Source organism: Chaetura pelagica, unplaced genomic scaffold (genome assembly GCF_000747805.2).
Source record: "Chaetura pelagica isolate M959 unplaced genomic scaffold, ChaPel_1.0 scaffold31, whole genome shotgun sequence".
NCBI classification, from domain to species: Eukaryota; Metazoa; Chordata; class Aves; order Apodiformes; family Apodidae; genus Chaetura; species Chaetura pelagica.
This window is the reverse complement of record NW_009952481.1, coordinates 4036609-4063637: the sequence shown is the minus strand read 5'-3', so window position 1 is coordinate 4063637 and position 27029 is coordinate 4036609. Positions and strand designations below refer to the sequence as shown.

The 27029-nt window shown below is 47.1% G+C and overlaps 1 protein-coding gene across 1 annotated transcript; it reads right to left on the bottom strand.

Annotated features, from left to right (window-relative positions):
- Positions 1-270: 270 nt before the first annotated feature.
- On the bottom strand, positions 271-27029 carry LOC104398643 (unconventional myosin-VIIa-like). The gene is made up of 20 exons (XM_010008775.1): positions 27025-27029; positions 26777-26879; positions 24188-24290; positions 23568-23724; positions 23130-23232; positions 22736-22864; positions 21377-21485; positions 20037-20153; positions 19535-19635; positions 18800-18865; positions 18392-18505; positions 17181-17292; positions 15875-15921; positions 15491-15556; positions 15093-15212; positions 8868-9064; positions 6839-6928; positions 6080-6245; positions 5600-5763; positions 271-346 (listed from the first exon to the last, which is right to left on the bottom strand). Exons 1-20 carry the CDS (start codon positions 27027-27029, stop codon positions 271-273), a joined length of 2145 nt encoding a protein of 714 aa, XP_010007077.1.

Genomic DNA, 27029 nt, shown 5'->3' with positions numbered 1-27029 from the left:
AAAGCGACGACACATGATGCAAGTGTTTGGTGTGGACAACAGGGTTAAGTAGGAGAAAGAAAAGGCTGTACCTCGAGATGCTGTTACAACACTCCACAGTCACTTGACATAGACTGAAGTGAGGCTAAGAGCAGTGTGGAAAGCCTTGTCCAGGCTGAGGGCCAAATAGGTCTTTAAAATGTATTTGGGGAAGGAAGCATGAGCATACACCATAGCATCGCCCTGGAAGAAAGCAAACAACATGAGGGCTGCCAGCTGTGTGAAAAGAGATCACAAGCCATACTGGTCCTTGGGTTGCAGGTTCACGTTCCTAAACCTCAAGTCTACATCAAAGATGATGGCCAAACTGAGGAGAGGAGAGGAGAGGAGAGGAGAAGCAGAGCTACGAAAAAGAAGAACAAGGAAGGCTGAGAATGAAAGGAGAGAGGAAAGAAAATTTCTGTTTTAGCCAGCTTGGTGGGGAGTTGCTGGCCAGACACCTCAAGGACAAAGGCAAGACTGAGCTTCAGTTTGGACAGAAACAGGTGATAAACTAAAATGTTTGCCGCAAAAATCATTCAGATGTAAGGCACAGAGCGAGACAAGAAAGGAACACAAAACCTCTCTGTGAAAACAAGGAGGCAGGTTATGGAATCTCCATAAAGGACACAGCGAAGCACCAGTTGTAAGAATGGAGTAGGGACAATGACTGGGAAGGCACAGATTATGAAGTAAAATTCCTCCCAAGTCTCCAAGCCAGAAGGTCCCTGTAGCACTTCCAGTTCCTGTTCCTGTGGATTGAAGCACCTTCTTGCTGCTCTTCCTGCCTTCCTGGGTGCCAGCTCTGCCCAGCTCCCCACACCCAGGCTTCTCTTCCTGGCCTTCCCCTCAGACCTCAGCTGAATCCCATGGGGCATGAAATGCAGGGCTCAGGGGGTCTGCGGGCTGCCAGGCCTTCTCTGGGTGCTGCCCCTGCTCACTCAGCCCAATAGAGCCTTTTATGTGAGTACATCCTATTCAATTCATCACACGCCAGATGAACTCCCAACGTGATAAAACATGAACAGCCTTCCCACAATGCCTGATGCAATTTGCTCTTTGCTTTTCCTAAGACACAACTTTCTGAGTGCCACAAGGCAAACTGCTGCCATAGGAAATGAGGTAGGGCTGCTCATGTAGCTGCTCCTCTGCAATGGAGAAGACCATCTTTAGGGGGAAGATGAAAGAAACCTTTAGTATAGCTCATGCTTTCACACAGAACTCCAGTGCCTGATTTTGGCCACAATATAGAAGCATGCAAGAAAAGACCATGCTGGAGATGTAAAATCTGCATTTTTATTATTTTTTTTTTTCTTCAGCAGCCTATTGTATTCCCAGCTCCTTTCTCATCTTTTCCTCATTGCTGGCACATATTTCTGTCTATGACAGCCCCAGCACTGCTCTCCAGAGCTTGGCTAGACCTTGTATATAAGCCAAGCATTGTCTGTTTGTTAACGCTCCTGCAAACCAGATCCTTGCAGAAATCATGCCAGCGCCTCCAGTGCTGCATAACCTCCTCAGCCTAGCAGCTCATCACCCTGCTCTTCCCTTCGTTTCCTCTTGCCATGTCACAGAAAAAGCAGAAGTAGCAGACCTGGAAGAAACCTGACCTGCCAGCCCAGGTGTGCTCCCTGGGTCCGTGCCAGGCTCCTGGCTGCCCACATTGCAATTCTACCTACCATCCATCAAAACAGGGGAAAAAAAAAATCTGTAGTAGATCTGCCTTGGTTTTGGGAGGCTTGCCAAGAGATGTGCCATGCACAACCACTGGAGAAGTGTTCTGACCCTCCCCTAATGTCCCCCACCCAGTGTTCCCTGTAAGCTGTGCCTGCAACAGCACCCAGGAGGTACTGGAGGCAGCTGCTAGGGGAAAACTCTTCGCCACCCTCCTTGGTTCAGCATTATCCCTGCCAGGCCATAGGAGTGAACAGTGTTTTGCTGCTGGACCTTAGCCCTGGGCTTACACCATGCTCTGTGGCACAGAAATTAGGAAGGAATTCCAGAGCTCTGTTGCTGAAATGCATTTCTCATACACTTCTCAGTTCTGTGAACTAGTGAGTTCTTGGAAATGTTTTGGCCATGAGGCAGTTCTACATGCTATCCAGAAAGAAGGCTTCCCAGCTGCTCAGCAGTGGAGGAAGCCAAGGAGAACACTGGCACAGAGGACAAGGCTTAGCCAGGAAGATTCTGCAAACAGCAGCCTTGGACTGCCTGGACTGGTTCTGTCCTGAACAGCCTCAAAGCAGCTGCCAAAACCCAGCAGGAGAAAGTGAAAAGGTGTGTTAGTGCTGCAAGGCAGGGCTGGGGAGAGCCAGCATGTCAGGCTGGAACTGCCACTGCTTCCCTGTCTGGTCCCCAGCTGTGCTCCCTTGTGACCCAGCACAGCTCAGCACTGCTGCTCCAGAAAGCACAGGGGAGGGAAGTGAAGCAGCCCCATGGTTAAATGCAGCTCAGACACAGCCACAAGCATCCACTATGACTTGTGGAGAGTGGCTGAGGTCTCTTGGATTGTTCGGCTTGCAGAAGAGGAGGCTGAGGGGTGACCTCATTGCAGTCTGTGGCTTCCTCATGAGGGGAAGAGATGGGGCAGGTACTGATCTCTTCACTCTGTGACCAATGACAGGACTTGGGGAAATTACAGGAAGCTGAATCAGGGGAGGTTCCTGTTAGATTTTAGGAAGAGGTTTTTCACCCAGAGGGTGGTTGAGCACTGGAACAAGCTCCCCAGGGAAGTGGTCACAGCATTCAGATGATGCTCTCAGGCACAGGGTGTGATTCTAGGGGTGCCCTACACTGGGACAGGAGTTGGACTCGATCCTGATGGGTCCCTTCCAACTCAGCATATTGACCCTATGATTCTATGATTCTTTTTCAAACAGGGCAGTGAAGTCCTGTGCAACAGGGACAGGGAGGGGTGGAGTGGGGTGGGCAGTGTGTCTGTCTCCTGGTGCAGAGGGGTCTGCCAGGGAAGCACTGAGCCAGAGGAAGCTTGGCACAGGCTGCAAAGAGGAGGCCCCACCCACAGCATACATGGGGAGATGAGGCTAGCATGGAGGAGAGCATTGTTTCAGGTGGCAGTTGTACACCCGGATTACTGGCCCTTGAACCTTCAGCTTCTCCACCGAGACACTTCACACAATCCTGTTTGCCCTCAGAGGTGTTAGTTGTTCTCGTCCCTTTGCAGTCCATGGCTGAACTGCTGCAGGTCACAGAAAAACACTCCTTATAGAAACAACATAAATTTATTTTAGAAGGTAGAAAATACATAACAAGTAGCATGGTTCTGTATGTTCCAAGCTCCCTATCCTCACTGTAAACTAGCGTGTTGTCCAGCCCACCTTGTAGTGATTCTAACCAGGATGAACAAGAGGGTTTCCCCAGTGGTTCCCTGACTTAAGTTGTGGCCAAGGACTGGGCAGCAGTGTGCCAGAACACTGATGCAAGGGCAGGAAACTCCCTCTGCAGGAAGATCTTCTTGCCCCTTGTCTCAGTTCCTGTTCAAGTGCTCCTGCAATGAAAAAACTGGACACACCAGTTTAACTCCTGACTTCCCAAGCCCAGCTTCCCTTGGCACTCAGAGCAGCAGACACACAGGATGAAAAGAGAGACAGGACTTGAAGAGAAAGAGGTAGGAAATCAGTACAGGTATCTGTGAGAAAACATGCTGTTTCAAGACATCCAGTTTGAGACTACTAACAGTGCAAGGTGAGGGGTCTCTAGGCACGTTGAAGTATTGACACATGGACTGTCAGGCACTGTGGGACTGTGCAGTGTGGCTGTTCCCATCCTCTCCCCTCTGTGAGGACCAGACTGGTCCAGATACTGCAGTCTCAGCTGCTGAGACCAGCTGAGTGCTCATGAAAGTTCATTTTTTGCAGCAGGCATGTCTAAAGGCACAGGGCCAGCTGGGTGCAGCAAACACAAAAAGAAAAGAAAAAAGGCTGCTGTATGTCCAGTATGTTCACTGAGTTAGGTTAAGGCCCAGCAGCACTGAAACAGGACACGGCTGAGTCACTCCAACCTACAAGAAAGTCAAGAAACACAACTCAGTGGAGGACATAAAGGGAGGGTGCCACTCAGCAGTCTCAGTAAGACATGCTTGCAATTATCTATGCAAATCCCACATGTTTTGTCTTTCTTCTGCCTAGCTTCAGACACAAGGAGCATCCCCTGGGTACATCAGTACCCACCATCAGGCAAACAACTGAGTCAAACACTTAAGGCAGAGGATTTTATCAGCCATCAAAGACAAGACAAGACAGGACCAAACCAAAAAGCTTCATTCCAACATAAATTCCTGGGAGCAGAACCACACAGGTATCTCAGTAACCCTGGTGCAGGGCTGTAAGCCCCACAGTGGATCTGAAGCCAACAGCATGCTCTTCAGATCTCTCTGCACTCCCAGCTGACACAGAGATTTTTCCAGATGTTTACAACAGCACTAATCCTGCTTCCTCCTCCCTTTAGCAACTGAATGGGACAGGGACTCACCCACTTGGCTGCACAAGGGGAGCTGCGCATCCACTAGATGCTTCAGGCAATCAAGGCATGGGGCATAGCCAGCTGTGTCAGAAGCATCCTGGCCCACTCCATATACTCCTATATCCCTCTCAGTATATTACAGCCTCAGTAACCAGCTGTTTCCAGCTGCTGAGGCCTTGCTTAAAGTCCTGACAGTTTGCTGCTTTTTGTATGTTCTCCACCTTGCTTCTGGCTCACTGCTTCCGCCCAGCACCCACTTCTGATAGGTGCCTCTCTCCACAAGCAGATATGCTTTCTGATAGCATTCTTTCTTCCAGCCCTGGGCCTCTAAAAACCTGTGAGCTCCCTCCAGCAGCCTTGATATTGAACTGCAGGCACACTGTGCAGCACAGGTGCTGGGAACCCAATCTTATGCTGATTTTTCCCATTTTTCCTGGTCTTTTTGCAGCCCTGGAATGAATGCTGGCCACTGCCCTCTGTTTTTATTGTGGTTTCTAGAAAGCTGGTAGCCAAAAAATGCTCCAGGTGGAGCAGGAAGGCAAGAGCCCCTTTGCTCCTCCATTTACCAGGGAAGCTGCAATTGCTGTCTGCCTTCCTGTGTGCTGCCTCCTCTTACCATGTCAGTTGGGCTTTATGTCCTTAACGCTGAGAGACTGACAGCAGCTCTGTAGAGAGTTGTTCAAGAAAATGGAAGAGAACTGCTGGAGAAGCAGAGAGACAGCATTAGGAGAGCAGTGACTGGGACACTGGCCACATCACAGCCCCCTTCTGTTGTGGACTTTTTTTCAGGCATCTCAGCGACCCCTTCCCAGGGTCTTCACCAGCCCAGCACTTCCAGTGAAAATAGACTTGACCCACAGACCATCCCATGACCGAGGAGCTACCAGTGGAAGCCTCCTCTCTCCTGCCCCTGGATGGGGCAGCTCCACATGTTCCACACTGGTTGTGGGTGCCTCATCTCACCTGCTGGATTTCCTGCATCGCCAGACGTATGGAAGAATGGAGGTGAGGGAAAGCTTGTCGCTGGCTTCCCTCCTTGTCTGAGCTTGGCTTTTTCACACTGCTCTGCTGGCTTTGGAAATTGTTGTTCTGCCTGTACTGCAAGTGCATGAGAACCGAGGCTGCTCCTTGCTGCGGAGCAGGTTTGTTGGTGGAAGGCCTGGAGGGGCAGGGCTGGTCCTCTGGAGAGGACCCCCCGTTGGCAGCTGACAGACCCTGCTTAAGGCACTCCAGATTTTCTGGATCCAAACTCTCACCACTTTTCTGAGGGGACAAAAGAGCATATTTAGCAGTGGCTTGCAGACTCTCCACATACCCCAAACAGCTCAACACACTGGAATACCCAGCTGTGCCCACTGCTGACATTCAAGGGGCAGGGAAGTGTCACCCACCCACCAGGGTCTCTCCCACACCCCAGGACTCCCCAGTGCCCAGCTAGTAGCATCTCCCCAGCATATGCAGAAGATGCCAGGCTGCTTGGCCAGAATACAAAAGACAGCTGCTGCCACAGTGACTCTATCCACCCAGGGCACAGCCCACACCCCATCCTCTCCTCTGGCTGCAGATCCTGGACACTCACCTGCCCACAGGGCACAGTCAGTGTCTCCATGAAGGGCTGGATGCCCACAGCCTGGTGATACCGAACCAGCTCGGTGAGCGAGGTGTGAGCCCGGTCTTCCCCCAGGATGACGTAGCGTGCGTTGGACTGCACCTGGATCATGTAGTGTCTGCAGCGGCCTTTGCCCCTGGGGAGGGGGGCAGGCAGCAACTGTCAAGGCTTGGGGCCACAGTGTCTCCCTGGGACCCAGTCATCCCTCCCTGCACTTGTCTCCAGAGGCCAGGTGTGAGCAGGAGCCACAGTAACAAAGAGCACAAAAACGTGGAAGATGCACCGTGCTGGAATGTCAGACACTGTTCTGGTAGGGGCTGGAGGAGCATCTCCCCAGGGTTAGTGACAGGAGAACCCCAGCAGCCAGACCCAAAGCTCAGCAGACGGTACCACCTCTCATGCTTGTTGTCCACATGAGAATTCTGCCCTATGCCTTCCCTGAGGCTGTACAAAGATCATGTCCTTGTAGCACTCTGATTGCCCCTCCTCAGACCCTCTTCTAGACTTGTGTCCTTCCGTTAATGCTTCTTTCAACCTTGTTTGCCCCTTTTGGCAAGAGACAGACTCTGCAGTGTCGTGTCTGCTACTCCAAGCTGAGGCACCCACAACAGGAAAGGATGAACACCATCCTCACTGGACTCATCTGCAGAGAAAAAAGTTAACTCATCCAGCCATGCATAGCTCAGTTTAGGGCCTTCTTTTTCCTACTCTGCAAGGCTTATTACCTACCTGTATGTCAAGGTGTAGCCTGGTCGACTCTGGCTGATCCGAACTAGGAAGCAACCCAAAGGCTTGTCAACCAGCAAGTTTTCAGCTTCCCTGGAAGCAGGAAAGAGTTTTTCAGCAGACAGTGAGCAGCTGCCTCTGTGCAGGGACACCCATCCTGTCTCATATGCCACCATGGTTGTGTGACCAGTCCACAAGGAGGCTAGCACCTGCCCCATGTGTTCTCAGCTAGAGGTTTCCAGACTTGCTGGTGCAAGGAGTTGTTAGCAGGCTGAGGAGACACAACACTCCTAGCCAAAGCTTCTCCAAGCAGGGCTGCTCTAAACCTGCTCCAGCAGTCAAACTAGTGCAATAGCAACAGCAACCTTCCAACACAGCACATGTGACAAAGCATAAGGAGGCTGTGCACATAAACATTCCCTACATTCCAGAGCTGACGGAAGGAACTGGGATGCTGTGGGGTAGTGGTGCTCAGCACAAGGTAAGCCCAGTGCCTTGGACAAACACCAACGTAGATTACACCACTCTGGCTCTCTAAACTTCCTGCTGGAAGTGGGTCTTCCCCCTCTCTGCCCAATAGACAAAGCACTGCTTTGTGCTTGTCATGTGCCCTGCTCCAGGCTAAAGGTGACTGCAGATCAGCAGGGCAGTTGGGATTGCTCTGCTGCTCTGTTACATGGAGTCTTAAATCCAGCAGTGGGAAACACCACTTCAGAAGTGTCTAATCTTCAGTCTCTTTGGGAAGGATCTGCTAAGTCCTTCATTGCGAAGTACTCATGGCCAGCCTATACCAAATTTTGGACAGTTTTGGCTTCCAGGTGCTAGTTCCTGTCTGGCATTCTCGCATTTGTGGACAAAAGCACTAATGAAAATGAGGGCTTGTTAATTATCTTTAAAAAAAAGAAAAAAATGCAGCTACCAGAGAGCTGTCAGCTACAGTAGAATCCTTTACTAAGGTAATGTGCTGTACAATGTCTTTGAGTAATGTACACACTGATAAGCTGACAAAATCCAGGAACTTGTGATATAATAAGACTGAAGGAGACTTGCAGCTTGAACAGATAGAAGTTCTGAACTGGAACAAGATGATAAAGGTGTTCAAGTGACAGGCATGCTTGGCAGCAATGCCCACACACAAATCCCACCAAATAAGGGACACTGGCACTTAGCAAGCATGCAGCACTATAGAATTGTTTGCACACAGGGGAGACTGTAGCCAGAGATTCTGATGTCTACCTGCTAACCCCACTGTCTTGCTTCTATCTGATCACTGGAATAATCAGCATTTATCTTAATACCAAACTGCTTGGAAAGTAGTGCTTGGTCCAGCCAAGTGAGTGAGTGAAGTGTGAGGCCTACTCAGTAGCAAAATTTCAAGCATTCAAATAAAGGCTTTCCCAAAATAGTTTGAAGTTCACAGTCTCATAAACAAAATGCAATGTCTCGTCCAGCCTAAAGGGATGTGAATTCCACCTCTGCTGCACTCGCCTTAGATGGGCAGAGGTATCAACAGTAAATCTTCCTTTTGACATCTCTGGAGTCTTTGGGGGCATTTTGCTACTGGGTACTCATTAAAGCCCCGCTTAATATTTTTAAAAAATTGAATGTACACTGAATTCTGTATTATCTTGCTGTCAACTGAGCTCAAGTCTTCTCCTAAGGTAAACTGAGAAATATGATAACAGTCATAATGAGTCAGACCAAAAGCTCATCTTCATTCCATATCACATCTCTGGGAATGGTCCACAAGAGTGTACATGTGTGCATTTCTTCTCCAGGTACTTCCCAAGCCTCCCGACCCGGCACAGGATCTGTATTTGGCTTCAGCATTTGCATCCTGTGATGGGGAGCTCTGAGCTCCCCCTGCGGGTTTGAAGCTCACAGTCTGAAAGTGGAAGGTTATGCAAGTAGCTCCCATTCCTCAAGGAGACAAGTACTGGCAAATCCAACCTACACAGTCCTACTAAGGACACTGCAGCTTCTGTCTGCTTCCCACAGCCCCAGCTGTGGCCACTGTGTCCAGGGTACTCACCTCCGACTGATCATCCCATGCAGCCAGCTTGGAAAGGCCCCATCGTTCTGCATGACCTTCTCAGCCTGTGTCTCTTTGAACCAGCGGAGAGTTGCTCCTCTCTTGTGATTACTTATTTTTGTCTCTTCCCCAGTTGGCTCTTTTGTTCCCAGAACAGGGCGAGGTGCAGAAGGGTCCAAGTTATCAAACGGAGTGGACTGGAAGTGAAGAGAGGGGGAAAGAAAGAATGAAAGCAAGGTCAAAGGCAGGGAACCTTTGAAAGGATCACTCTAGAAGTGATCCCACTCCTGAGTCCCTTGAGACAAGATCAGTCACAAACTGCCAAATGATGCTTTCAGTTCCTCAGAGGTCCTGACCATGCTTCTCTAACCACAGCAGGAAAGAATGCTCTCACTTCTCACAACAAGAACTTCTCCTGGGACCACATGCAGGAGAGCACATGCATGCAGAAGGTGGGAAGGGCAGGGAACCAGCACACCTGGCTGAAGGGCCCCAAGCAGAGGCAATACTTGTACCTCTGCTAGCTTGCTGCGTGGCCGTGGCACCGGTGGCTTATCAGGAGGACGGCAACAAGGCTGAGGGCACCATTTCCGCGGCATAGGGACTGGGCGGGAGCTCTTCTCTGCCATGGGGAAAAGAGAAGATGAGATCTAGCACCCAAGATCACAGAATCACAGAATTTTAAGAGTTGGAAGGGACCTCTAGAGATCACCTAGTCCAACTCCCTTGCTTTAGCAGGATGCCCCAGGGCACATTCCTCAGAACTGCATCCAGGCGGGTCTTGAGTATCTCCAGAGATGCAGCCCCCACAGCCTCCCTGGGCAGCCTGTTCCACTGACAGTCACCCCCACAGTAAAGAAGTGTTTCTTCATATTTAAGTGGAACTTCCTGTGTTCCAGTTTGTGCCCATTGCCCCTTGTCTTCTCACAGGGAACTACTGAAAAGAGTCTGGCTCCATCCTCCTTGCACACACCCTTTAGATACTTGTAGGCATTGATAAGGTCTCCCCTCAGCCTTCTCTTCTCCAGGCTAGAGTCCCAGCTCTCTCAGCCTTTCCTCATAAGGGAGATGCTCCAATCCCCCAGTTCTCTTTGTTGCTCTCTGCTGGGCTCTCTCCAGTAGCTCCCTGTCTGTCTTGAACTGGTGAGCCCAGAACTGGATGCAGTATTCCAGCTGTGGCCTCACCAGGGCAGAGCAGAGGGGTAGAATAACCTCTCTAGACCTACTGGCCACACTCTTCCTTATGTACCCCAGGATTCCATTGGCCCTCTTGGCAGCAAGGGCACCTTGCTGGCTCAGGGATCATTTACTGTCTACCAGGACTCCCAGATCTTTGTCCTCAGAGCAGCTTTCCAGCAGGTCCCCCCCTAACCTATATTGGTGCATGGGGTTCTTCCTCCCCAGGTGCAGGACCCTACAATTGCCCTTCTTGAACCTCATTAGCTTCCTCTCTGCCCAGCTCTCCAGCCTGTCCAGGTCACACTGGATGGCAGCACAGGCCTCTGGAGTGTCAGCCACCCCTCCCAGTTTGGTATCATCAGTGAACTTGCTGAGGACACACTGTGTCCCCTCATCCAGGTCACTGATGAATATGATCTATGAGATCCATCCTCCATATGCCCAGGACAGGGACAGGTTCTGCTGTCTGGAGTGTGTGGGAAACACACAGCCCAGCAGACAACCTTCACCACACTGCTTCTGCTCCCCACAGAGAGAGCTGCACTTTCAAATGGCAGAAACGTTGGCACCTCCCTGCCCACCACACTGATGGAGCCCCCAGACCCAGAAAGCTGAAGGCAGGCTGCCACCACCTGGAGCTTACAGAACCTTGAGGTGATCATTGCACAAATGGCGAAGCCCAGGGGCAGTGGGAACAACTCACTTTGGGCCTCTGCTTCCTCTGCCAGCTGCTTTCTTCTTTCTCTTTCTGCCTTCTCTTGAGCTCTCAGCTCAGCCACCAGTTTTAGGTAAATCTTCCTGCATCTGAATGCCCTGAAAACTGTTCAGAGAAAAGCTGTTGTTAGAAAAAAAAATAATAAAAATGCTCGTCATGCCTTTGTCACTTGCTGGGGAAGCACACTGGGTGATATTCCTCCATCCAGGGAAAAGCCCTCAACACTTCAATCATGTTAATAAAGAGCAAAGCAGACTCTACTTGAGCAGGAAGTCAAAACCCCATGAGAACTGTCTTCTACTCTCTAAGCTGCCAGATCAGAGATTTAAAAAAATCGAATTACAGATCTAAGCTCTCAACTTTAATGCCAAGGCACAGGATACCTAAAAAACAATGTCTCACAGAAGGGTTTCTGTTAACCATCTATCCCCCCAGTACCCTGCTGGCACTACTCAGTAAAAGCAAAGCTCTTCCCTGCAGGAGATGGGATTTCCATGGTGTCAGCCCACAGGATAACCTTTGCCATAAGCAGCCATCAAAGGGTTCATCAGGAGCTTTAGAGACATTGTATTTTCTTGCCTAGTCTACCAGCTACTAAAGCACGTGAACTGAAAGCCACACTTCCTCATTTCACTCTACCCACACATCTTCCCCATGGGTGAGAACCAGGCACAGCGTGTGACAGCCTGATGTTTGCTATGCTGTACAGCACCCAGCTGGAAGCTGCTCAGATGCTTCAGCAGTGCAACATACTGAAGTGGGTTGTGGACATGTAATTACAACAGACAAGTACAACAGAGAGTGACTAGGCAGGATGACAGCCTCTTCTTCCTGGTTCCACAGTCCTCATGAAACTTGTACAGAGGGAAATACCAAACTGCCCACAGTGCCTGCTCTGGAGAAACAGGCTGCCAGGGAGACACTACCAGAAAGGAAATAAAAAAAACACACCAAAGGAAAACTTCATCCTCTTCTGCCTGTCGCTAAAAGTAGGAATGAGATCTGCTTCATTCATCTTCTTTTCCCTCTCCTCAGTTCAACACCACTCTCAAATAAGTCCTCACTCCAGAGAACAGTTACCCAGATTTCAGGGTGCAGCCAAATCATATGCTTGCCCTGCTCAGCTCAGTTCTCCTGCACATGTGCTTTCCCTTTCCAAGCTCACACTGTGTGATGGCTCTCCCTGATTGAGGATAAGCACTGAAGAGGTGGGCATCTGCAATAAGCACGCTGACTCCCCAGGACATTGAAATGGAGATGGCCTGGAGATGGCCTGCCTTTCTGTCATCTGCAAAGGTGGAATGGGGAAGCAGGGACTGGAGAAAAGATTTCCTTGCCCTGATCAGAGATCAGAGTTGAGGGACTCTCTTGCCCCAGTGCTCACCTTTCTGTATGACAATTGTTGCTTTTTCCAGTCGCTCCACATACTTTGCCAACTGTTCCTGGTGCCAATATTTAAAGAAAAGTCGTGACTTCCTGAGAAGTTGGGGAGAAAAAGAAGCAGTGAGAAACAGTTTGTCTAAACTTACATCCAATCACCCTCTGGGCAGGCCTACAGCCACAAAGTTTTCCCTAAAGAGTACCAGGTAACAGTCTGTATGTATAAAGTGTCAGCAGTGCATGCCCCTCACTCCCAGCAACAGTGATCCACACCTACCCACATATCCAGCCTGTCAGCTCTGTGCATTGCAGTATCTCCAAGCAGCTGAAAGAGAGGAAAAAGTGAAATAAATAATTTTCCACCCAAAGCCAGCACCTTGCAGCCAGTGGTTTTAGGTGCATAAAGGGGGAAAAAGTGCCTCAATGTTTCTGCATTACATCCTCTATGCCCTGTCACCCGATCACATTCAGTAACTGCCAGTCAGTCTGCAGTGCCCCTTGAGGTACCGCTAGGATCACATTCAGGAACATCAGCAAATGGGATTCCTAGAGACAGATTTCCTTCGGCTCCCCGGGAGGCAATTCTGCAGAGCCTATTTATTCTCAGAACTGTTATTACTCATTCCATTTCCAAACTTTTTTAAGCACATAAGTTACAAGGTCAACACAGCAAGACTTCCGGAGAAAGTCTGTTTTCCAATTCCAGTTTCCTTTTTCAGAATAGTGATAAAATTTGGGTCCCTCAGAAGATTCGCCAACACTCAGAACCGAAAGCAACACTCCAGCTGCAGTGCACAGACAGCTTCCTCCCTCTGCCTGCAAATCCAGGCTGTCAAACTGTAGTGGCACTTTTTTTGCTATTATCTCACATAGCAAAGCAGAAGTGGTTTTCCTTCTTTCTCAGCCAACTTCCACCATGCCAGAATCTATCTCCAAAATAATTATTTCCTCAAAAATTCTGTGTCTGAAAACCCACTGTGCTGCCCATCTGCCATCATCTTTCTCTAATCCATGAGATTCTCTCTTGACTTAGGTCTCATTTGGGTTTGCAATTCTTTTTAATTCAGTATCACCAGTAAACTTTAAGGAAGCTCTGTGAAGGCTGGAGGAGCTACTTCCAGGAGAGAACTTTTTCAAGGGAACATTCAAATCCTTTTCTTAAAAGAAAAGGGCAGCTGGCTGCCCTACATGCTTCATTTTCACCATCAGTCACAGTTGACCGTGGCAGGAAGGAGGGACTGGGAAAGTGGGAAAGAAGAGGTGGAGAGTTGCTGTCCTAGACATAAGAAGTAAAAAGTTGACTAGGTAAGACTGCAGAGCTGGAGGGACATTTATTTGTGTGAGGAACAGTCAGGTTCTGAAAGAGCTGGGGTTATATTATGCCTCTACACATAAGCAATTGTTAGACCAGAAACATCCTCTCTATCCTGAGAGACATTTAGTGCTGGCTGCTTGCTCAGCATCACCTTTACCTTCTTATTCTCCCATGAGGCTGTAAGGAAAAAGCCTGAAGAGGCACCTGGCAACTGTCCTGAGTCCCTGCCACACTGAGTTCAGTGGGAACCCTTGACCATAATTGTGACTGCCTAAGTTGAGAACATTAGCCAGGTCTCATTCCACAGGATAGCAAGGTTTTACAGTAATTGAATTGCTACACAGCAATTCTTACCTTTCTTTTGTGAGAGAAACATCTGGTTTAAGAAGAAGAATTTCATATCTGTGAAAAAAAAAAACCCAACACAGCAAGGTAAGATCCACATTCCTGATGTGCTGACCTGATCCATATCACCCTCACAGCAAATAACAATAAATTACCCTTTTTCCCACTCAGCCTCCCACAGCAAAGAACACCATGATCTCAGGCACGTGAACTTAAAAGAGGCTGTTTCCCTTCTTGCCCATATCTGGTTACCAGGGCTGCTTCCCTAACAAAATCTAATAAGAAACATTCAGAGGTTTTAACAAACCTTTCAGCAAATTCCTCAAATGAGGGTCTCCAGGAGAAACCATCCCTTCGGATACGGATTGTCTCCAGCAGTCCATTGTAATGGAGCTAAAGCAGCACCACAAAGAGGATCAGAGAATCAGAGACAGGTCATGAGGACACCAATTTGCTCCTCTGCAGCCAGAAATGTCTTCATTCAGTCATAAACTTCTCTAGTTCAAAATTAAAAAGGTTCTTTCTGAAAATGTTTCCTTGGTTAAAGACTGAATTTACCACATCCTGTAACTCTGATGATTAAGCACTCTCAGTAAAAAGTTGGAAACCATAAAAAACAATGACTGAAATAACTTTACCTTCCAGCCATGAGTACTGAGTTGCCTTAGCCCCTTAGAGGATAGCCTTTCAATTCCAAATCTGGACAAGGAAGTACTCTGAGGCATGGATGAACTTCCCTCTTAATCCTATCCTTTTCTATACACATTAAACAGGCCAGAGAGCTTTCTGAACTCTTCTAATAATTTTCAGTATTCTTTAAAGCATCTGGTTCTCAGACCTGACACACTATCCAAGGACAGTCATGGCAGCACATTTCAGCCCCTATCAAAGCAATCCCATCTTGGCTCCTATTCATAGTTGCCCTGGATGATGGGTGAAAACTGTCTTCTCCAAGAAACATAATTTTTTTATGGAGTATTACTGTCTGTACAAATTCCCATCCAGGAGTTTCAAAGATGAATCTCAGTGCCTGACAAGCAGATCTCATTGCATTAGTGAAAAATAAATGGAAGAGAAATAAGACTGCAAAAGCTGGACCTACCAGACTGTGTCACAAAAACAGCCACGTATCCAGAACTTTTACCTGCATAAAAAAACATGCCTACTCTATCTCTTGCAAGTGGAGACTCAGACCAGTCAGCTTCCAGCTGTGTGCACAGCCTTTTGGTGGGTCTGCCTTCCCCACTGAGAGGTGGCAGAAATACCTGTAAAGGATGCAGCTTGTCCTTACCTGCAGCAGTACCACCTGGTTGTCCACCACACCTGGCTCCTTCTGGCTGTTGGGCTTTATACAGCGCACGAAGTGTGGGTTGGCAGAATACAGCCTCTCCATGAGCACCATCAGGGAATGCTGGCAAGGGCAGAGAAGGGTGAACAGTTCAGCAAGCCAAAGCAGTCTCAGAGCCCAGTGTACAACATCCTGCAGCAAGAACTGTCTTCCCACCCCACTGCAACTTTCAAGGCTCTGATAACAACTGGGTTGCTCCCACCATGATCAGGTGTACTTGGCACCCAGAAAAGACCCTGTCCAGATGGTGAATGCTTTAACTATGCTTAGAAGCCTGGAAGCTTTCACTAAGATATCACCACACTCATCTCCAGGGGCACTTCAGGGCAGCAATAACTCACGCGGAACTGAGCTCCAGCAGACTGTTTCCGTGTGCTATTGAACTTGCCAGCTGCTCCTGGTACGACCTGAAACCAGACCCAAACAAAAGATCATCCCTGGAAGATGTGCTTGATTACCATCCAAAGAGCTCTGCTGGAAGGTGGACGGCAAAAAGGAGAGAGAAAGGATTTCAGTGGGGGGAAGGCAAGTTAAACATGTCAGCAGAAGCAAACAGAAAACCCAGTAAAAAATAAAGGAGAAATTGCTGCCAGCAAGATTGCGATCTGCTCTTACTCTCAACCAATTACTGTCTGCTTTAATTTTCAGCCATTTTCTCAAGCAATAAATATCAGGTAACTATGCCATCTTATATCAATTGCCATAGGGTTCGAAAAGTGCAATACCTTGGCTTTCACATAAGGCATCAGTGTCCCTGTTCTGGAGACAGTGGCTGGAAGAGCAGAGACAAGAGTTAATTTTGTACCTTTGCTCACAATCAACCATGTCTAAACAATCAAACCTCACTTCATGCACAAGCCTCCCTATGCATACTGAACCACACATGGGGCATTAGGCTTCACAATGTGGAAATACAAGGAAAGAGCTAAAAAAGGGGAGAATAAAATGCAAATATATGAAGCATACAATGCAGGCAGTATTATTTTCTGTCACTGAGAAGACCAGGCAATCAGGTTATTGAACAACCTTAAATGACCTTCAAAAGGTTTATCACCAATGGGCATCTCACAATGCAGTAAAACAGCAATTGGGAAGATCACCTATAGCTGTCAAGGTGAGAGGTTATTTAGCCAAATAGTTTAAAACTGATATACCAACAAAATGAAAATTCAGGGAAGTTGAATTTACAGAAGTATCTAGTGACAGTCTTGCACACCTTTCATTCAAGAGTGTCATGTGGATCATGGGACTACAGAATGGTTGAGGTTGGAAGTGACCTCTGGAGGTCACCTGGGCTAACCCCACTGCTCAGCAGGGCCACCTACAGCCATTGCCCAGGCATGGACAACCAATCGGAGAACACATTTTCTTTGTTGTTTAAGAACTTTTAAACATTTGGGGCAACACTAATTATCTTCAGTAACAGTGTGGAAGTGGTAAAGAAGAAAGATACTTCTGAGCAGAAGAGCTGAAAAAACACAGTGGAGAATGGAAATGAAATTCATCAGTTACTTGTAAATCCCAGATAGTAGCATGGATTACACAGGACAAAAAGAAATATGAAGATTTCTGCAACAGAAGCACTGTGTTCAGTCAGACAAATTGCATGGAAGCACCCACCTGACTTTTCCTTAAATTTTTACTTTCATAGAAGCCTTGGGAACTCCAAGGGCTTATCAATAACTGGAAAAAGGGAGTCTAAGTGGTGAGCAAGAAATAACGCAGGACCCCAGATTTTTTAACAAGTTTTACCTGAAAACCAAAATGTTTTTGAAAAGGATAATCTCTACATTCATTGCTTATGGCTTTGCAGCACTCTGTTTTCAGTGTGAAGAGCTGGAAGCTATCACTTTGTCCAGCTTAGTTTCTAGACAAAAACAGAACATATGGAAAGGGCCAGTGAAGGCAGTCTCCCTGGGACTGTTAGCTGTGCAACACACTCCCAGCACACAAGCCTCATCCCCACACTTCACTTTCGCCAAGGTGGGCCTTGATGCATGTGGGACACCCTGTCATAGCAGAGGGACTTGCCTGTGAACAGCATACTGAGCAGGGGGGTGATGCTATTAATGAAGAGCCCACGGATATTGGCTGGCAAGGTGTCTCTGTTCTTCTCCAGAAAGCCTCCAGCTGTATATTGCACCTAGGGGAAAGGGAAGCAAGTCTCTAAGGTCAGCAGGGCTCACAGGCTTGCTGAGAAAGCCACCTCCACAGCTTGCCAGGAGCAATGGATAAATTGAATGTATAGGGCTGGAAGGTATTCTGTAAATGACTCTGTGCACCCTTCAGATGCAAATCCTGAGGAACAAAACCCTTTGGATGGCACTGAGGCAGTAGAACCACAGGAGAGCAGCACAACACTGAGACATCCACTTTTTCATGTCCACCTTTCCTTGGTTATGAAGTTTCATTTACTTTTGGTTTATGCTTCACTCTTTTCCTTCCTCTCCCCCTTTTTTTCCCTTTAAATAGACTTCCATCCTGTTGTCATGCATGTCCTTGTTTCTCTTTCTTTCTTGCTTTCTCATCTCCAGCCTGCCATTCAGTTTTCCATGTTGGGTGTTAATTTTTGTAATAAAGAATGCCACAAGTAATAACTTAGCCAACAATAGTGAGATTAAATTACTAAATCACATATTACAATGACCTGAGTTGTCATGTCTGCTCCTGTTTCAAAATTTGTCCCAAATCAATTGACTGTCTCAGGGCCAATGCTTTCAAAATTGATAATAGGAAGGGTACATGCAATAGTCCAAAACCTCAAGCTGCTTAGACACCACTGAATGTATAAATAAGTGGCTACCTTTTCAAAACATTAATTACCTGGTTGCTTTCACTGTCTTCCTCAGTGTTTGCAATAAAATAGTGGCTGGTGTGCACTGGAATCCAATAGGTAAAGGCTTTAGACCATCCTTTGGTGCTACACAGTGGATGCAGGGCTTTTATTTTATAAAGGACTATTTTAAGACTAGAGCTCCAACAGAATGATGATGAATGCAGCACTCTTCTAATACCCTATGCTTCCCACAGCTAACCCCATTTTCCTTGAGGGTCCTCTCTTTCTGCACCTTCTACAGAAATTGCAATGAATTCTAGAAGGCAGCTCCCTGGGAACACATCACTTCTGTTATTACCACTGTCAGACCATACACTCCTTAACATTGAAGCCTTATTTGTCCAGCAACACATTTGCCCCCTTCTATACATATAAAACCAGCCTCCTTCCTGCAAACAGTACGTACTTTTCCAGCATAGTGGAGGATGCTGAAGCTCAAAACATGGCCTCGGCCTGGCTCAAAGTGTAAATTCCCCTTGAAGCTGCTGTTTAATTTATCCACAAATGTCTTATCAGTTGCCTGCAAGAAAGCAGATTTAATAATTAAACAATAAGGCTCCAATGAGATCACAGCACCTGGAAGCAAAACAAAATGTTGGAAGTGGCCTTGGCTGTGGAACAGTTTTTGTACTCTCTTACTCTCCACAGGGATGCCAGTATCATTAGATTGTCCTTGAGGCAACTATCTCATCAGTCACACATGGGGACACTTCTGTTCATCCTGCTCTTGGAAGCCACACTCTCTCTCTGCAGCCCAAATATTTATTTCTACATTCTCCAACACTATCTTCTTTCCCAGCTATCTCATGCATACCTGAGGAAATGCACTCTGCTCATCCAGAAGAGACAGGAGCCCAAGTGGCTTGGCCAGGAGTAGGTTCTGCAGGAAAGAAGACACATTAGACATATCTAAAGCAGTACAGGGCATCCACTCTCATCTATGCCACCCTTCAAAGAGGTTCTTCCCAGGTACATCTCCTCCCCAAGTACAAGTCTCCTCTCTTGGCTGGAGGGAGCACTTCCCTTCTGTCAGTCCTCTCACTCACCAAAACAGGTTCATTGTTGTTGAATGTGATAGTCTCCCAAGGCAGCTCTTCTTCCTTATAGGCAGCCTGTTCCAGCTGGAAAATGTGCTGAACAAGAGAAAAAAAGAGGTTGGAGCATCCAGCAGGCTTGGCTAGACAACTGTGAACAGCCTCCTCCCCACCCCAAACACAGGACAGAAGCGTGGCTCTCTCACCCATGGCATGACAGGCCCAAGACAAAATTGCTGTTCTGCAGGCCTGTTGCTCACTGATGCTGGTGCATAAAGCTGGAAAACTCAGGATATCCCTGCTCTGCCCACTTTGGTCACTGCTTGACCCTTCTGCTTCTTCCTTCCCTGCCTCAGTGGCTCCCCCGCCACAGCAGAGAAGGTTGCTGCTCTTTACTTTGATTCAGTGATCACCATGTGCCCCTCCAAGCAAAAGACCTGTTTTTTCCTAAGCTCTCCTTAATATGCCAGGTAGATCAGTGCTTTGCTTTCTCTGCCACACAAGGTGAGACTTACATGGTTGAAGAAGTGCTGCAGCTGCTCATTGGCCAAGTTTATGCAAAGCTGTTCAAAACGATTCACTGAAAAGTTTTCAAACCCAAAAATATCCAGGATACCTATGAGAAGGAAGATGAGAACATGATGCAGACCTTCCCTGCAGACAGCTGCCATGCCCTAACACACAACTAAATGTCCCTGCACCCAGCTCCTGTGGCACATGGAGACACCACTCAAGTCACCAGTGGCACCAGTTAATAGCCCTACTCCCACCCCCAGCTCCTCTGCAAAGCTCAAGTGCTCCAGAACAACAGCCCCACAGCTGCTTCAGACCAACCAACTGCTCAGAGTTGGCCAAGGCCCTATAGACTTGATACTGCTGGCCAGTATCTCCAACATGGTCCTCAATTACGGATCCCTGCATGCAAGTTCCATGAAACCTCATGTTGTGCCTTTCCTTTGGTGCAGCTGAGGGACACACATCTGAGGACAGAACAGGAGCAGGGGAGGCAGAACTCACCTATCTCCCTCAGTTCCACCTCAGGATCCACATTCTCAGCCAGCAGTTCATTGATCTTGCAAACAATCCAGCCAAATACTCGGGCATATGCCACCTTTGCAATGGAGTCCCGAGCATCTGCACAAGGACAACAAGAGCAGCTCACTGAAGGGCTCAGAGGAGAGTAGGGAACCCAGCACACAAGCTGGCTCAAGACATTCACCTCCAGCAACAGGGTCTAGTGGTGTATGAAGCTCTTTTAAAGATCAGACAAACATCAGATGTCTGTCTGGTTGTCCCTGCCCCCTGCAGACTCACACAAGGGCTTTCATTCTGAAATCTTCACAACCTTTCTACAAGACTATATATGGCACATTATGGCACCCGTGAGACCATGTGAAAAGCAAAATTTCATTTCCAAAAAAGTCCAGCCACTTTTTAGAATATCCAGAGACTTGCTTTGCTCTCTGAAAGCCTACTGGGTATGGAACCCACCAAAGTTAAACCAAGGAAGAGCCTCCAAGTTGTACTTAGAAAGCTGAAGGGTTCTGTTCCTCCTAGCCCACAGCTGCGAAATACTGAAACACCGTGGGCAAGAGGAGGATGCAACTGGTGGTAAACTTGCTGACATCTATGAAGGAGACATACTGCATGATGGAAGATGTACATTTTATTATCTAAAGTGATGCAACAGAAGACATTTGGGAAACAGCAGCAGCTACCTGTCCATTTTCAGTTTTTTCTGTCATTTATTTTAAGCAATAATCTAGAACTCCTGGGATTTCATGCTTTTTAATTTATTTTTAAATAATTTTTCCTTTTAAGTGAACCCTTTCGTGCAGATTATATTGGATTATTTTCTTTTCTTATTGGAAGGGAAAATAACACCTTGTGCTTGCTACTTCAACATACCCTCCTCTCACCTTACTCCTTCCCTGATACCATGTTATCTCATTGTTTCTCTCAGTTATTTCTCCATGATTCTCTGTCATTTCTCCATCTACTACCTAGAGCTTTGCACACTGCAAACACCCTGCAATAGGAGCCTTCCCCTCTTTCCTACAAATATCTACAGTTTACTTCTAGGCTGGACTGAGGGAGAGAGCAAAGTTAATTCCTCAGTTTCTCATTTAATCTCTGCAGTCTCCTGGAGATCAAACAAAAGCAGCATTCATGGTCCTACATGTTAGTGAGAGACTAAACAGATAAACACTGATATATTTGCCTCTGTGCAATAGGAATGAAGAGGCACAGACAGGCCTCTTTGTTCCCAGCAAGTTGCACATGTGTGGGAATACCCTTCCATCAACTACGGGTCAGTTTTTCTAGCCAGTACATCTGCAATTCATTATGTTTCTTACCTTCTGCTTGCTGCTGGGTGTGAAAACGCTGGATCTGCTCACCTCGTGTCACCGACATTGTGCAAACAAGGCATTTTAGCAGTTCATCTTCTTGGACTCCAAACTGACCCTGGGAGAGAGGAAGCAGATCAGGACAGTCAACAGTGAACCCTTATTCTACTTGTGAGCATCATATCTCCTTGCATCTGTGCAGCACCCAGTGTAACAGGGTCGTGATTCAGATTAAGGCCTCTGAGCTCAGCTGCAAGTGTTACTGCCAACATCTCGCACCACTGGAGTCAAACACAGGCTCTGAGATGTGTATCACCCCCGCAGTGACAAAGCTCATGCTTGGGCTTCCTCTGAAATACTTTCTGTTTTTCCTTTCCCAGTGCTGCCACCTTGCACCTTCCCGGGAGCTGCTCAGTCCCTGCTAAGCAGCTTCATCACTTACTGAACAGCACCACACCAAGGCAGCTGTGAAGGTGCTGAGGCATCCGAGCTTCAGCAGGCATCAGAGCCAAACCAACCCACAAGACACAGGAAACAGAGGAGTCAGACACAACTGAACTCCTCAGTGATTGCTTAAACAGGAATTCCCCTCCCCTCGGCAAAAAACAAGAAGTAAAAAAAAAAAAAAAAGCTGGCTGGAGAACAGATGTAGGCAGTTGTTTCAGGTATGGTGTAGGAGGGAAACAGGCAAAGGGATAGGAAAGAAAAAAAAAATCCCAAGGGTGCTGGGGTTTCAAATAGGCCAAAATAAACAGACACAGAAAAGGCAGAAATATATAACTTGTTTCTGTTCTAAGTTGTTAACAAATCAAGACAATGTATCAACCCGTATGATAAAAAATGGGATGATCCTGGGGAATATATACCTCTTAATCTGTTAGAATTTCATGTGAAATAGTAAAAAGTTTAGTTGCTGATAAGCAACAAAAATGCCAGCAGTTAGGTGGTATCCTTCCAAAAGATTTGTCAAAACCACAGAACTAGCGTTCAGATACTGCACACTTGAATTACTCCAAGGAACTACCATGCTTACTAACATATAACATTTGATTTTAAGAAGATTGTGTTGTATGAAGTCAGCAAGACACATATGATATTACCACATGCATGACACTGCTTCTAGACAGTGAAACAGAGAAATAGAAGCTGTGAAAGATCTCTTTGGGAATGAATAGCAGTGAACACAGATGCAGTCACGAGGTGACACAGTGTATTTTTGGAATAAACTCCTTGTTCTTCAGTAGTCTGCATGCTCTGAGGCAGAAACATCCTCTCGCATCTCTGTCAGGAGCAGCTCCTGCAGTCACAGTGCCAGTGGGAGCAAGCATCATATCAATAAAGTTTCTGTCAGCTCTCCTTGTGACTCACCGCTGCAGCCTTCAGCCATCCCTGGGAGGCTCCACTCACTTTTACAGACCCATTGCTCTCCTCAGGCTCAAAGGTCACATTGCCCAGAGACAGCACACCAGCCAAGATAGTCTGCATGTCCACTTGCTCCTAAAACATGCAAGAATGGTGACTGAAAACCTATCAGTGTGTATCATGCACAACATGGAGGCCACAGAAGTTGGAAAGGTAAGGGAAAGGCACAGGTAGCCTGTGGGAAAAGGCTCTGTACAAAGTCTGACAGACTTCGGTGGTTCAGAAAGCCTTATGGAAAATCCAGAGGAGAAAAACAGGAATGAGCCTCAAAACAGCAGCCAGAAAGAAGCCCTATGCCTGCAGAAAGCAGAGTTGGAAATTAAACAACCTGAGAACTGACCTGTTCTTGGAATCCCACCATGTCAAGGGCATTGCACACCTCTTGGTATTTGTGCTTCCAGTGCTGAACTACATCCTGTGTACCAAACCATCCACTTAGGTACCTGAGAAAGTGCATATCCCATAAAAACCATAACACAGTCAGCACAGCAAGCCAGTCCTACCCAAAAGGAACAAAGCAGATCAGCAGCAGTGGAGACTTCAGAGGGAAAGAAACTTTTCCATGGTAATACAGCAAAGAGACCTCCCAGCTTCCATGATGACCCACAAGATCCCTTCACATAGCATCAGTCAGATCACACCTCCAGCTTCCCTTCATTTGTTTACCTGTACCAGTCTCCACAGGTAGAACCACAGGGCAGAGGTAGAGGCCTCATTATGCTGCTCTCCCCCTCACCCCCCATCAAGAAGTCTAAGCTAGGTTCTGCCTCTGAAGTACCTGTAGAATGAGGGATCCAATAGCCCATACATCTCCTTCTCCTCTGTAGACAGTCCAGCAAACATGTAGTAGAAGATATGGAAATTTCTCTCCCTGATATCTTGTTGCACTACCCGTGACTTCTCCAACAGGTACTCACTCAGCTTCGCACCTCGCACTGCACAGAAGAGTGACAGGGTAAACTTTGCACCTGGGGACATGAAGCTCACTGAGCTATCCCAGATCTCTCATTTGGTAATAGGCACGTGGAATTGTCCAAAGTAACTTCCTTGTGTGCAACACCCTCTAGTATGCCCAGCACCTTGGGCTTCTCCATGCTTCCCATCATCTTAGAGATGTCTGCTCACCTCCTTTAGCAGCAATCGAGGCTCCTGGCATCACGAAGTATTACTGAAACTTCCTTTGCATTGTCACCCCCACATCCTTCCTGTATTCCCACACTGTCTAAACCCAGGTCTTATCCTACAGCTGTAGCTGCTTTAAGATTTTACTTACTTAACTGCACACCCTTCCTCCAGGGAGCTGACAAAATTTCACTCTCCACAAGTTCTGGCTACTCAGTTCACTGCCTTGAGTGCCTAACCACCTTCCAAACTAGTAACTGCCCTTTTTGACTTTACCTGTATTCTTATGGAAACGCAGCTGTATGTATTTTCCAAAGCGGCTGCTGTTGTCATTCATCACAGTCTGGGCGTTGCCAAAAGCTTCAAGCAATGGATTTACCTGAACCAAGTAAGCAAGCAGAACAAGCATTCTTCAGATTAGGTGATCCAATCTAATTTACTCTGAAAAGTTCAGCTTTAGCATTTACTGTTCAACATTCAGCTGGAATAGGAACCACTTCATGAGCACTCAAGAGCACCTATTTTATCATAGCCTGGATAAAAGGACTGAAAGCTGCAAATATAACAAAGACATGGGATTACTGAAAATAAGTAGAAGCAAACTGATTCATCTGAGAAAGATAATTGACTCATTTGTCAGAAGATAAGGTTGTGGTAACAGATTTCCACAAAGCATCTGACATAGTATCAGTAGATAATTTGACTGCTATACTACAACAATAAACAAGGCAAACCTGGCACCCAGTAAATAGAAGCATCATAACTTAGCTACTGGAATTTGTAGACTGAATATAGCTCAGGACAGTGAATTATAAAGAATACCAATAAAGAATTAATGCAGAATAAAGAATTATAATAGAACAACCAGCTTGGTTAACTGGATCCAAACAAGGTGAAAGGACAGTTTTTCTACGTTTGAGCAAAGAATGCCTGCTGATTGGACGAACGATGCCTTAGGGTACATGCTGGGCAGCCTGCTGAGCACAGCTTTACAGCAGGACACTGTAACACCAAAAGGACTAACTTAGCCCTTCAATGTATCTACAGGAAGCAAATTAGATTACTATTATTTCTTCTGTAACCTCCAGGTTTGCAAAGAGCAGCTCAGCTGGGCTGAAGTGAACTTTGTTTCCAGTGCAGGAACTGCATGCTGGCTACCACACTGCCAGTCAGGTCTTTTAGGGTCCTTTAGGACAGGCCCTCAGCTGTCCAGGCACAGCTGCTTCCTGAACCTGCTCAGATCAGAAGCAGCTTGGCAGTGTGGCCCAAGCCAGCTGTAAGCGGAGCCAGCAGGTAGATCAATGCCATGTTCCCACAACAGAGCACAGGCATTCACCTTGGATCTACTGTGGATGATACCACACTGAAATAATATGCCATTCCAAGCCCAGAGCATGGCACAGTGTATTTGGTTTGTGTGGCAAGATTTGGTGAAGGGGGGGCTATAGGGAGCAGTTCTGTAAGAAGATACCAGAAGCTTCCCTCATGTCCAACAGAGCCAGTACCAGATGGATCCAAGACAGACCCATCAATGGCAGATATCCACCTGCAGCCCATGAGGTCTGTGGTGGAGCAGGTGGATACCTCAAGGAGCCTGTGACCCCTGAGAAGCCCATGCTGGAGCAGGCTTCTGGCAGGACCGGGGGACCAGTGAAGAAAGGAGCATAGGCAGGAGCAGGTTTGTTGGCAGGACTTGTGACCCTGTGGGGGACCCATGCTGGAGCAGTCTGTTCTTGAAAGACTGCAACCCATGGAAGGAACATATACTGAAGCAGTTTGTGAAGAACTGCAGCCTGTGGGAAGGACTCATGTTGGAGAAGTTTGTGGAGGACAGTCTCCCATGGGATGAACCCCATGCTGGAGTATAAGGAGTCCAATCCAAGGAACTAGAAGCAGCAGAGACAGATGTGATGAAGTGACTACAACCCCTTTGAGAGAGGGAGGTGGAGAAATCAGGAGTGAAGTTGAGCCTGAGAAGAAGAGAGGTGTTGGGGAAGGTATTTTAAGATTTGTTCTTATTTCTCATTATCGTACTCTGATGTTAATGGGCAAGAAATTAATTTTCCCCAAGTCAAGTCTGTTTTGCCCATGATGGTAATCACTGGGTGATCTCCCTGGTTTTACCCCGACCTACACAAGCCTTTTTGTCATATTCTTCTCCCTGCAACCCTGAGACGGAGGAGATAGAGTGTCCAGCCAAGGTTAACTCAGCACACACAAATCTGTCTGGTTCTACAGGAAACCTGAAAACAAAGACTTTAAAATTAAGTAGTCCAGGAACTTAATCTATTACATGGAAGGTTAAAGTATGATTTGCTAAAAAATCCCCACAGCTCCCCGGGGAGTAATCACAACGGAAATACTTCAGATCAAAGAGACAAGTATCTTTCAAAATCAGCTAGCAAAGGCATATGAAAATGGCAAACATGAAGGTAGCCAGTTAGCAGGTATGTGCCAGACAGTCAGTATAAGTAGCCAAGGAAAGGTGACAGAAGGCTGTGTGGATTCTCCATCCCTGTGTACTACTAAATTAACATTTCATATTTTTAATACAAGTCCTTGTTCTATCTCAAATAGGAAATTATTTGGAAAAATGCCTCTAATCCCTTGTCACAGAGAACATTCACAATTGTTTTCTATCATTCAAGATACCACTACATTCCCAGAAAACTGAGTTACTAACCTACCCACTCTTCCAGTTTGTGGTTAGCTATTTCACCATCCTTACCCACTATTTTCTTATGTGTCTTGTTTTGCTGCCTGTCTTCCAGTGGTGATTCATCAGCAGGCTTCCTGAACCCAGAACAAGTTGTCTTGCAGCAGTGCTGCTTCTGCACCTCCAAGCATGATCCTGTAATGACCTACCTGAAGGATCTGCTGCTCCAGCTGCAGGTTGCCTTTGCAGAGGTTCATTATGTGCTGCAACAATAGCTTCGTACTCTCTGTTTTCCCTGCACCACTCTCTCCACTGCCAAGAAAAAGCAATGGAAATTAGAGAAGTCGTTTATTTGTCCTGCTTTTTATGACTTAGTGCCCCATGATCTCAGAGTGCTCTCCTGTCTGAGAGTTTCACAACTTTTTCAGCTCAACTGTGTGTGTGAAGACAAACTCACACCAT

Excerpts from the sequence above, each read along its gene's own strand:
- LOC104398643 (XM_010008775.1), bottom strand. Across the intron at positions 23,233-23,567 it reads TTGGATCCCTCATTCTACAG|GTACCTAAGTGGATGGTTTG; the intron begins GTACTTCAGAGG and ends GCACTTTCTCAG. Across the intron at positions 9,065-15,092 it reads ACCAGGTGGTACTGCTGCAG|TCCACTCCGTTTGATAACTT; the intron begins GTAAGGACAAGC and ends CTTCACTTCCAG.